General features: G+C 46.4%; 1 protein-coding gene across 3 annotated transcripts in view; it reads left to right on the top strand.

Moving 5' to 3' along the window:
• Positions 1-13,338, top strand: part of sema3b (sema domain, immunoglobulin domain (Ig), short basic domain, secreted, (semaphorin) 3B) — a 122,774-nt gene that overhangs the window by 76,458 nt on the left and 32,978 nt on the right. For all 3 annotated transcript variants that reach the window (XM_056302139.1, XM_056302129.1, XM_056302133.1), the window contains exon 2: positions 10,677-11,383. In XM_056302139.1, the coding sequence (XP_056158114.1) occupies positions 11,200-11,383 (184 nt within the window). In that variant the 5' untranslated portion in view covers positions 10,677-11,199. The remainder of the gene's footprint in view (positions 1-10,676; positions 11,384-13,338) is intronic.

Raw genomic sequence — 13,338 nt, 5'->3', positions numbered from 1 at the left:
GTGTGTGATCATATGCCTGCACATAACAATTGCTATGCTTTAGCTTTTCCTACTTGTTGTCCTGTGATTGACGGGAAGTGTTTGGAAAATCCCTCAAGGTTTTCAAATTTGTCAATATCGGGCCATTTTGTTTTGAGGTTTTAAGTCAAAAGGAAACAGCAGTACAGAGCAGTACCAAAAACCAGAGTATTCACACACGCACACACACACGCACACACACACACACACACACACACACACACACACACACACACACACACACACACACACACACACACACACACACACACACACACACACACACACACACACTTCTCTAATCTTGCTCTGACCCAGACTTATCCTCCGTAGACGCCCTCCACACAGACCCATGTCCATCCTGCCCTCTTCAGAACTCTGCTCTATGCCCCTGTGGTTTCCCAGCCATGTCTCTCACCCCCCCCCCCACATGCCTCACCACTCTCTCTCAACACTTCCGCTCCTCTCTAATCTCTTTTGCTCGCTCTCGTCTCTCTTTCATTTATTCCCCAAAGCCCCATTACCCCACTCCCTATCAACTCCTTACCCCCACCCACATCAAGTCCTCTCCCTACCCCCCCCTCCTCCCCTGCCACACAAACAGGAGCAAAAGCCACAAATTACCTGCCATCTCTGTCATCTTTCTTCTCTGATCGGAGCTCACTAATGAGGGGTTACTGGGCCTCTGACCAGCCCCCTTCTCCCACCCTGCTCTCCTTTCCCTCTCTCTCTTTAATCTCCATCCATCTACCTATATACATGCATACATGCACACATCCCTGAATTCATCCAACCTTTCCTCCGTCCATCACCCGTTCCTATTGCTCGCAAGCCAGGGCGACTGTCATCTCCTCTCTTTCTTTCTCCCTCCCTCCAGGAGAAACGATCAGCTCTTTTCTCTCCTTCACCTCCTGCACTCATTATTTCACTCTCCCGCATCCTAACATCTCTGCCTCTCTCTTTCTTTTTCCTTTGTTAGGGCATGCAGGCAGGTGGCAGGGTGCTGAAATAAGACGTGGTGCAGCTACTCTATACTGCTAACGCTAACCTACACACACACACACACACACACACACACACACACACACACACACTCAGTTACTTGCATTCTGATACCATCAACCTTCTTTTCTCTCTCACACTCATGCATACAACCTCTCTCTCTCTCTCCCTCTCCCTCTCTCTCTCTTTCCCTCACTCCCTTTCTCCCTAAGCTCTCTCCCTCACTTTCTCCACTTCTACTTTACATCTTTTTTCCTCCCTCCCTCTTATGTTACCTATCTCACCCCACCCACCTTCGGTTCAAATCTCCTTCTCTCTCTCTTTTTTTCTTCTATCTCATCCTCCACTCATCGTCTGCGCCGGCCGTGCCCTGCCGATGTTGCTTTGGTGTCCCTTGTTGCCACATAGGCAAACGCTTCAGTTCAGTGGGATTACATGACGACAGAGCGAGTACACACTACCTGAGCTAAGAAAAGAGGCGCCTGCAACACAACATGTGTGTAGTGGAACAAAAGTATTCTTTCTGATGCTCGTTTTGTATTCTTGTTGGTCCAATCACTTGCTTTTTTTTTTTCCTCTCTGTCATATTGTGTCTTTTTTGTTGTAATAATGAATGAAAACACAAATTCTGCCTCAATAGCGAGCCTGTGTGTTGGGGTGAGTGCTGTATTGCAGTCTCATGTATCCAACAGTAGACTAGAGGTGTAAGAGGACGGGTCGGGACGCATTGACTTGTGCAGGACGCAGTCGAGACGCCAACCTGCACTGAGTGAAAGGTTTCGGGGGGTGAGATGTTGTGTTTAAGATCCAGCCCGGTGCAGACCAGAGCTTCCATCACACACACCCCATAAAGCCGGTGGGCCAGACTGATCAATTTACCAATCTATCAGTTAAATTGCTGACATGTGGTAATTGCTGTCCCGTACACCTGCACTCTAACCTTGGTCTAAAAAGCCTCTGCCAGCCCGAGGCAGCCATCTTTGTCCACCGGTCTCTACTTGGGCTGGCTACTGACAGAACAGCTTGTGCCCTAGCCCGAAAAGAAACTCTCTGTCCTTCTCTCTCCCACACTTCCTCTTTTACGTGCTCTACACCTACTTCTGTCTCTCTTGCTCTCTTATGCACATCCTCACCCTCTCTATGCCTCCCCTCTGTATTTCACTCTCTCTTCTGGTCTCGCTCATCGTATTTCTCTGGATATTGCTCTGTCTCAGAGTGACTCCCGCTCTGTTTCACTCCCCCGTCTCTCTCCTGCCTTCCCCTTCTCTCTGTCTCGCTGTCTTTCACACACTGTCTCAGGCCCATACTCTTTTATTTCTCTCTCCCTCCCTCCCTTTCTTTCTTTCTTTCTCTCTCCCTCCCTCCCTTTCTCTCTCTCTGTCTCTCTCTCGCTCTCTCTCTGTCTCTCTATTTTTAATCCACTGCCTCTTGGCATCGCACTGCTGTGTGTCTATTGAAGCTGAACTGAATGCAAGTGTCAGAAGGCCCAATGGCTTTTTTATTAAGATGCATTATGGTGTGTGCAAGGAGGTCGCATATTTGTGGGCATGTGTGTGTGTGTGTGTGTGTGTGTGTGTGTGTGTGTGTGTGTTCACAGGGTTCTGCACTATGATGTTGATGTGTTGTAAAGTTTCCAGCAGACAATAGTGTTCCTCTCAACTGATGATGGCAGTTCAGGAGGGCACAACACACATACACACAGCTCCAGGAGACAGTGAGGGGACATTGGGACCGGTCGTCCCTTTATAGCAGCCGGCAGGAGTGGAAGGGCGTCAGTGCTGTCATTGTCACTTCCAGAGAGCGTGAATCAAGATTATGACATGTGTGTATGTGTGACAGAATGTGTATGTAACTGTATGTGGTTGTGTGTCTGTTTGTGTGTATAGTTGTGATGGAACTTCTTCCATCAGTTTAATAGAGTTCTGTTGGTTCACCCGAGCTCTCTCTCTCTCTCTCTCTCTCTCTCTCTCTCTCTCTCTCTCTCACACCCCAACACACACATACATACATACATCAGTTCCCCCCTTCTATTTCTCACTTTTTCTCCTTTTTTTCCTCTTATCTAATGCGCACACACACACACACACACACACAGTCCAACTCTCCTTTATTTGATCTTTTGCACTCGTCCACCCTCTCTCTCATAGTGGACACCTCTTTCTTTCTGCTTCACACACACACACACACACACAACCTTGAGTGGAGAGAGCCTGTGTGTGTTTGTGGGTGTGAAGGTGATGTACACAGCACGCGCCTTCCGCACCAAAAGTTCAGAGGTCACTGCTATTCTGCCCATCCATTGATTCCCTCCACAAGGACAGTTGTGATGTTTCCTGTTTCAAGTTAACTGGAAACCACAGCAGGAACAGTTTACAACTCAACCAAGCGCTGTGCCACGGCTATAAAGCCAGACCAGACCATATAAGCTTTACAGCACCTCTTTGTATAGGCGCCCATCTGTAACACTGGGTTCGTGCACAGATGTGTTGGAGGGAGGATGTGTGTTACAGAGGCTGAGAAGGAGAATGCGAAGTGAACAGTCAGCGTATGTTTGTGCACTCTTTTGCACATACACGCTGGCAGCCATACCAACATGTACCCTGGCTCTGCCAAATGATGGAAGCTAAGTAGGTATGGGCTTGACTAGTGCTCGGATGGGAGACCTCCCGGGAAAACTGAGTTGCTGTCAGAAGTGGTGTTGGTGGGCCAGTAGGGGGCAGTCTTCCCTCTGGTCCTAATAAAAACATCCATCCATTCATTATCCGAACCGCTTATCCTGCTCTCAGGGTCGCGGGGATGCTGGCGCCTATCCCAGCAGTCATTGGACGGCAGGCGGAGAGACACCCTGGATAGGCCACCAGGCTATCACAGGGCCAACACATACACAGTCATACCTAGGGGCAATTTAGTATGGCCGATTCACCTGACCTACATGTGTTTGGACTGTAAAACAACAAATATCAAATCCCAAAGCCCAAGTTCAGTGACGGGGACATTGTGCTGTAGGAGACGCCGTGCTTCAGATGAGACGTTAAACTGAGGTCCTGACTCACTGTGGTCATTAAAGATCCCATGGCACTTATCGCAAAGAGTAGGGGGTTCACCGGTGTCCTGGCAAAATTCCCAACCTGGCTCTCCATCTGGCCACCTAATTATCCCCCCATGTAAATGGCTCAATGATTCCTCCCTCTCCACCTCAAGCTGATGTGTGGTGAGCATTCTGGTGCCAAATGGCTGCCATGCATCGCCCATATGGGTGCTACACATTGGTGGTGGTTGAAGTGAGTTTCCCTCCTTCACTGTGAAGAACTTTAGGTGTCTTGAAAAGTGCTATATACATGTAATTATTATTATTATACTGTAAGTGGATGTGTGTGTGTGTGTTTGTTTGTGTTTCTATGCATGCGCATATATATACACTACCGTTCAAAAGTTTGGGATCACCCAAACAATTTTGTGTTTTCCATGAAAAGTCACACTTATTCACCACCATATGTTGTGAAATGAATAGAAAATAGAGTCAAGACATTGACAAGGTTAGAAATAATGATTTGTATTTGAAATAAGATTTTTTTTTACATCAAACTTTGCTTTCGTCAAAGAATCCTCCATTTGCAGCAATTACAGCATTGCAGACCTTTGGCATTCTAGCTGTTAATTTGTTGAGGTAATCTGGAGAAATTGCACCCCACGCTTCCAGAAGCAGCTCCCACAAGTTGGATTGGTTGGATGGGCACTTCTTGCGTACCATACGGTCAAGCTGCTCCCACAACAGCTCAATGGGGTTCAGATCTGGTGACTGCGCTGGCCACTCCATTACCGATAGAATACCAGCTGCCTGCTTCTGCTCTAAATAGTTCTTGCACAATTTGGAGGTGTGTTTAGGGTCATTGTCCTGTTGTAGGATGAAATTGGCTCCAATCAAGCGCTGTCCACTGGGTATGGCATGGCGTTGCAAAATGGAGTGATAGCCTTCCTTATTCAGAATCCCTTTTACCCTGTACAAATCTCCCACCTTACCAGCACCAAAGCAACCCCAGACCATCACATTACCTCCACCATGCTTAACAGATGGCGTCCGGCATTCTTCCAGCATCTTTTCATTTGTTCTGCGTCTCACAAACGTTCTTCTTTGTGATCCAAACACCTCAAACTTGGATTCATCCGTCCACAACACTTTTTTCCAGTCTTCCTCTGTCCAATGTCTGTGTTCTTTTGCCCATCTTAATCTTTTTCTTTTATTGGTCAGTCTCAGATATGGCTTTTTCTTTGCCACTCTGCCCTGAAGCCCAGAATCCCGCAGCCGCCTCTTCACTGTAGATGTTGACACTGGTGTTTTGCGGGTACTATTTAATGAAGATGCCAGTTGGGGACCTGTGAGGCGTCTGTTTCTCAAACTAGAGACTCTAATGTACTTATCTTCTTGCTCAGTTGTGCAACGCGGCCTCCCACTTCTTTTTCTACTCTGGTTAGAGCCTGTTTGTGCTGTCCTCTGAAGGGAGTAGTACACACCGGTGTAGGAAATCTTCAATTTCTTAGCAATTTCTCGCATGGAATAGCCTTCATTTCTAAGAACAAGAATAGACTGTCGAGTTTCAGATGACAGTTCTCTTTTTCTGGCCATTTTGAGCGTTTAATTGACCCCACAAATGTGATGCTCCAGAAACTCAATCTGCTCAAAGGAAGGTCAGTTTTGTAGCTTCTGTAACGAGCTAAACTGTTTTCAGATGTGTGAACATGATTGCACAAGGGTTTTCTAATCATCAATTAGCCTTCTGAGCCAATGAGCAAACACATTGTACCATTAGAACACTGGAGTGATAGTTGCTTGAAATGGGCCTCTATACACCTATGTAGATATTGCACCAAAAACCAGACATTTGCAGCTAGAATAGTCATTTACCACATTAGCAATGTATAGAGTGTATTTCTTTAAAGTTAAGACTAGTTTAAAGTTATCTTCATTGAAAAGTACAGTGCTTTTCCTTCAAAAATATGGACATTTCAATGTGATCCCAAACTTTTGAACGGTAGTGTATATATGTGTGTGTGTGTGTGTGTGTGTGTGTGTGTGTGTGTGTGTGTGTGTTAGTGTGTGTGTGTGTGTGTGTGTGTGTGTGTGTGTGTGTGTGTGTGTGTGTGTGTGTGTGTGTGTGTGTATAATGTAGTGTAGTGTGTGGGGGACTATGTGCCACACCTGTTCTGATGGCTTGTGCTCTATATTGTGTTCTCCTCTGGGGTTTTTTTTTTTGTACTGTTCTGTTCTGTTATTTTGTTGTTTTGTGTTGTGTTGTGTTGTGTTGTGTTGTGTTGTGTTGTGTTTTGTTTCACTCTGGTCTTTTATGCTGTGTTGGGTTGTGCTGTGGCCTGAGAGCTGGGAGCTTATGAGAGCTTTGCTTTTTCCATGCCTCAATAGTTCCATTATTCACAGAACTACTTGGTCTAGTGTGTGTGTGTGTGTGTGTGTGTTTGTTTATTCAGTTTCTAGTGTTTATGGGTTTATTTGTGCACATTTGATTGTGTCCGTGCGTATGACTGCACGCATGCATGTCACATTGCTGACATCAAGTGTATTACAGCACTGTGTGAAGACGTAGAACTTAAGAGGAGCTGTCACCTGGGCCTCGGGCTGGCCAACAGGCTCCTGCACAGTTGAACCAGTTCATCTGCACGTCACGTTTAGTGGAGAAACTCTTCATCACCCATGTGCGGGACGCCGACTGACTCTGACAGAGTTTTATCTGTTTGTTTTTAGTAAATAGAAATAACAAAATATATCATTTATAAATTTTTTCTCATTGTTTTACTTTGTAAGTGTAGAATGAACTTGAGAGTTTAAACAATGGGGTTAAAATCAACAGTTTGGCATAATTAACAATGACATTAAAACACACTGTCAGACAACCATTTTTTTGGATTTTTTCCCCCTTTTTTCCCCTGGTTGTGCTGATCCGGGGAGGGCTGCAGACTACCACATGCCTACTCCGATACATGTGGAGTCGCCAGCTGCTTGTTTTCACCTGACAGCGAGGAGTTTCGCCTGGGGGACGTAGCGCGTGGGGGATCACGCTATTCCCCCCCGGTCCCCCCCGAACAGGCGCCCTGAGGCGCTTAGTGCAGCAACCAGGACACATACCCACATCCGGCTTCCAACCCGCAGACACGGCCAATTGTGTCTGTAGGGATGCCTGACCAAGCCGAAGGTAACATGGGGATTCGAACCAGCGATCCCCATGTTGGTAGGCAACGGAATAGACCGCTACACCACCCAGATGCCCCTCTGTCAGACATCCTTAACATGTAGTGCATACATGAAGCTCGCTGTTTCACACTTGCTGATATTACACAGTAGGAGAAATCAAATCAACCTGCCCGCCCATATTGCTCTCCTGCATCGCAGTGGAAAACGTGCTTTTTGGCCCCGGCGCGCTATGGTTCTGTCCATCATGGTCCCCGGTGCGAACCCCTGTGGCTTTGAGAATGGAGAAGGTTACAACCCCAGGAGGAGGCCCGGGTCTTAGTTATCATGAGTGGCACATGAAATATCAAAACATTTCCTTTTCTCAATCTCCCACCCACGCTTTCATAATAGCTCTCTATTATCTAACCAGCCTCTCTACTTTTCTCATGCTGGGGCCTCAAGGGGACGTTCAAACTTTACCCCTCAGACCCAGACTTGGGAAACGTCACTTTTATGGCATTTTTTCCCAGTCTGATATGCGCACGTATGCGTAAGCATAACTTCCCAAATTCGACAAACACGCACAGAGAGAGCGTGAGAGAGAGCGTTAAAGGGAGAGGAAGACGCAGACATATAGGACAGACTGGAACAGTGGCAGTTGATGGGCCCGTTAGATCAAATAAACAGTCTGTCAGAAGTCTTCTGTCCACCCATCCCATTATACAATCATTCTGACAGAGAGATGAACAGATGCAGACAGACAGATGTCTTCCACGACAGACGGTAGCGGGCTGGGAGATGGAGAGGGGCAGGTATGGACCAAGACGCTGAGGTAAAGCCCATCTGTGATTCAGGGAAAAGCTGAAAGATGACTTCAGCATGTTTGGTGTAACAGGATATATTTGTGTGTGCTTAATCTTGCATAATCTTGTGTGTGCATAAGGATATTGTTACACGTAGTAACATACATACGCACTGAGCACAAACACACACCTTCACTTTGGCGGCATGGTGGCCCAGTGGTTAGCACTGTTGCCTCACAGCAAGAAGGTTCTGGGTTCGAATCCCAGGCCGTCCCAGGTCCTTTCTGTGTGGAGTTTGCATGCTCTCTGTGTCTGCGTGAGTTTCCTGCGGATGCTCCGGTTTCCTCCCACCACCAAAAAGACATGCATGTTAGGGTTAATACTCCTGCCTGTGCCCCCGAGCAAGGCAATGGAAAGAAGAACTGGATTTAGTCCCTGGGTGTTGCAGCTGCCCACTGCTGCTATACAATAGGATGGGTTAAATGCAGTGGGCTGTGCAATGACAAAATAAAGTAGCTTTCTTTCATAAAATCAGCATAAGTGCACAGGTGCATACAGACATATACACTAAAATTCGGAAAGACCACCATTGATTTGATAATAGATTGTAATATGATGCTCTCTACTAATAAACAGTCCACTTTTATACAAGGGAATATCGCAGGCCAGTGGTAAAAGAAAAAAATTTTTTTTACACAGATTCGGTGATGTTTGGTGCATCAGCCATATTACCCCAATGCCAGGAAATGTACTTTTGGGATTTACAGGTTTTCTGCCGGGCACTGGTGAAATGTGGGTGGAGCAGGTGAGACACACACCTCCATATGGTCTCCCAACAGCTATTTAATGGGTCTTTGAGCAAGGCACTGAACCCCCTCATTGCCACAGTAGTGCAGTTCAGTGGTAAGGAACACGGCTGCACTGGACTTTCCCCCAAGTGCCAATATGTACCCCTGTGTGACTGTGACGCGGGGTGGTGTTGAAAAAAAGACACACACAGTTCAGTCCTTCTTTCTTTGAACAAATGCCTGTAATCTTAGAATAAAAAGTGGCAGCACAGCGGTTTAGTGGTTAGCACTGTCGCCTCACAGCAACAGGGTCGCTTGTTAGATCCCAGCAGCTCTGTCTATGTAGACTTTGTATGTTCTCCCTGTTACATGGGACCACATGCATGCTGGGACCAACCTCCGCCCCCCCTCCCTCCCCCCCATAACCTTTAGCTGGATAAAGCAAGTATGGAAAATGAACATGTGAATGAAGGAATGAGTAAGTGAGATTGGAGAGCAGGAGAGTAATAGGTGTCAGAAGATAAGAGCATTATGGAGGACTGGAGGTGCAGGGAAAGCAGAGTCTCTCCCCAAGTTTCTCAGACTCTGATCCTGACTCAGCACCTCCTCTGAAGGTCCAGTATCCTCTGGAAGACTGTTTCTATTGAGAGGCTTTATTGTTGCTGCCAACCACAGGGTCCAAAGTGCTGAAAGTGTGTGTGCAGTGTGCGTGTGTGTGTGCGTGTGCGTGCGTGCCTTTGACCTCTGGGTTTGCAACATTCATGGAGTCTGGCAAACCAATAGTCTTCATTCCAAATAATGTGGTAACACAACACAACACGCACAGCAAAGCACAACACATCACCACACAAACACACAGGCTTGTTGTCAATGGAGAATTTTCCATAACAAAATCTGTCGAACCAAAACTTTTACTTCAGATGTAAAACCACTTTTGAAAAGACTTCCTCTGTCTTGAATATAGTGGATTGGTATAAAAACTAAAGTAATCTCTTTCTAATGTGAAGTCACACCTATACTTCACCTCAACAGCACTCCATCATGCATCCTTCCACTCACTCGTTCATTCACGCCTCTCTTCATTGTTGACCTCCAGCTCATAATGCTCACTGAAGGGATCAGATGTTGTCTGCCAGGATGGACAGCAGAGGGACGAGAAAGACAGACAGAAAAATAAACAGATTCTCAAAGAGAGACGGAGATGGACACAATAGCAAAGCGGGAACAGAGAATGAGGACACAATAACAAAGCGGGGAACAGAGAATGAGGAAAGTGAGAACAGAACAGAACAGAAGAGAGGAGTCACTCCAAGTTGGCTAATGCCACAGAAAGGGTGCTTGTGCTGGGCTTGGCACCGGTCGTGGCAGTTATCCAGTATGCAGCACCATAGCTCTGTCACACACACACACTGGGACACACTCAAGTATATACACACACCACAAACAGACACACTCACCCGCATAAAGCAGTGTTGACAGATATTGAGGGTTTTGTGTATGTATGTGTGTGTGTGTGTGTGTGCGTGCGTGCGCCTGTGTGTGTGAGCACGTGAATGTGTGTAAATGTGTGTCTGGGTCTTGCTGTAATATGATGTGATTACGGTGTTTTTGCCATAATAGAGACTGGCATTAACACAGCCTGGCAGGGGCATCAATCTGACTGTTGCTAAATATACACCCTATGCCAGGGGAGAGGGTGTGTGTGTGTGTGTGTGTGTGTGTGTGTGTGTGTGTGTGTGTGTGAGTAAGAAAGAGAGAGAGAAACTGAAAGAGAAATGTGTTGGTCACAAAAGCCCACTAAAAATCCCCCCCTCTCTCTGTCTCTCTCTCCCTCCCTCTCTTTCTCTCTCCCTCCCTCATTCCTCCCTGTCTCTCTAATTTTAGGTCTCTCACCCCATGTGCGAAGTTTCTCTCCCGTTTTTGTGCTGAGTGGTAAATCAGGACGTCCTTCACGGAACAGTGGATCTGCACTGGAACCCTATAGAGTTTGCTGGAACGTTCCAGAATAGTCAACATCTGACAGGACATCTGCAGACGGCATAAGCCCGCCACCACTGGAGCGTTGCCAAGACAGCCTTAAAAAACAAGGAGAATCATTATTGGATTGAGCTTGTCTCATCCAAGTCTAATAAAGCAGGTCCAAAACCAGACCAAAGGCAAGTGCACTTTTCTCTGTGGCCCCATTAAACAGACAAGACCTGGGCCAAGCCAGGTCAAAAAGAACAGGCATTGGACTAGCTCTGAATCAGGAGGAAATTCAAACAGCAGACCAAAACAAAAACAAATCAGAAATAAGCTCTTTAAAAAAAACTCCATAGGTTTTGGAATACGGGACAGAGCCTTTTCCTTCCACCGCTCTAGACCATAACACACAGCCTTCGCTTGTGCTACCTCCAACCGTGCCAAGATGATGACCATGATGATGATGATGGCAGCCATGATGGTCACCTGCAGCTCTCTGCTGCTGCTGGGGCTGGCCGCTGCCCATGCTACCTCCAATACCATGCCCCGGACCTCCTCTTCCTCCTCTTCATCTTCCTCCTCCTCCTCTTCATCATCCTCCTCACCTCGCATGAAGCTGTCATACAAAGGTAAGAATGGAGATGTTCAAGGTCGAGAGGTTGTGGTATGAGCGATATTTGGCAAAACTGACCACATACACATACATTCACTTGTATGTGTATGCTCTGGCCCTGTGTATCTACTTGGGTGTGTGTATGTGTGTGTTTGCTTGCTTGACCCCCACCACCCCCTTTTGGCCAACAAAATTGCTCTTAAAGAATAACTGCACACTAACGGCACAAACTAAATTATATGGTTTCATCTCAACGAAGATGTCAGTCTAGGACGACATTACAATATAAGTGTGAAACTATGGTAATATCTGCAATTCCCGTCATAAATCTGCCAGTATTTCATCCTGCCAGTCGAACTCTGCCATCGGCATGCCGTCCTGAAGTTTTTGTAAACAGAAACATCACAAATGGAAAAAGTATGAATGTTACCTTTCCCCCGATCAGAGTCAGACTCCCAACTGCACCCCTTTCTTGTCTGTGCAAGCAGCAACGGTGAGAAAGGGGCAGAGCACAGCTGATACCGGGGCAGGATGTTTCCCTCCAAGGAAAAAAGTCATTAAATATTGTCTACCACAGCCTCTCCGCAACTCCCTTTACTTGCCCCATTCACCCACAGTCAATTTCATAAATGCGTAGCCATACACATACAAACCCATATAACACATACACACACACACACACACACACACACACACACACACTGCCTTGCTTTGGTTCATGTGATATTCATGCCATATCCTTTTTACAATAAACACTCCTGAACAGTAGCCAGCTGTAATTTGTGGTTGCTGTTGTTCTTGGCTAAACCTTCAGCCACAGGCACGCTGCACACCCAACACACACACACACACACACACACGCAGGGAGACACACACATGGAGACACATGCCGGCATGCCCTCACATATAAATACGTGTACAAAAAAAAACACATACAAAAACACATTGATGTACACATGTAAATACACATACTGACATGTATACATGAACATAAACACACACACACGCATGCACGTGCACACTGTGCAGCAAAGTTGTGTTTGGTCTCTCGGGCATTCTTGGATGTGAGATGGCAGCTCAATGCTTAACAGAACCACATAAACCAGGGATCTGTTCCATTGGTGAGAGCCAGCAATTACAGCCTTAACTAACTCACCAAGGACTTAAGACCTTCTGAAGGCCGTCCGCCTGGCTCACATACGCCCCCCCCCCCCCCCCCTGTAATTTAGACACAGGCATAATGCGAGACAGAATAGGGAGGGCAACGCAGGGTATTTTAGCCCTGGTTGGTCACATTAAAGGCTAAAGATATTCTAAAGGGTCACTGAAATATGATTTAGCTTTTATTTAGACAGTTGGCAGCCTGTGATACAAACATCAGCGAGCTATTTTCGCTTTAGTTAACAGGTCAAGGACCTCAGGCGAGTCTGTGAAGTGTGTGATATACCTTCCTTCTCTGCTGTTTGACAGTGGGCACCGGGGGAGCAACGCAGCAGAACAGAGACGCGGTGTTTGAGCCTTGACTAACACACGCACGTTAGAAAATGAGAAGTCAGCTGCTTGAACTATATTCATTTGTTAGAGAGCCCTTCAGCCATGTGTGTCTATTTTGTGTGTGTGTGTGTGTGTTATTTTCCCCACATCTGTACGTGCTGTGTAGTTCTTTGGTAAAACAGGTTGTCTTCGCTGCAACCCTAAATGGGATCAGGGGGGACCAGACGATGGATGGATATGTTGTACAGGATGCAGTACAACTCTTATTAACTTGCTGTTACTGAGATATACTGCATATTTTGAAGCATGTGCTTAAAACATACAGTTAGAGGGGTGGGAGGAAAAACAACATCACTCTGCAAAGGTGCATTATGAAGACAGGAAGCCCAAACCCTTCATTTTGGTTTATAATATGTTTTAAATCTAACAACCAAGGTAAAAAGAGACCGGTACAAGTATTTTCTGTTTTAACTAACA

This window comes from Lampris incognitus, chromosome 2, assembly GCF_029633865.1.
Source record: "Lampris incognitus isolate fLamInc1 chromosome 2, fLamInc1.hap2, whole genome shotgun sequence".
NCBI classification, from domain to species: Eukaryota; Metazoa; Chordata; class Actinopteri; order Lampriformes; family Lampridae; genus Lampris; species Lampris incognitus.
Note: the sequence above shows the minus strand (reverse complement) of the source record. Positions and strands in the feature narration are given on the sequence as shown.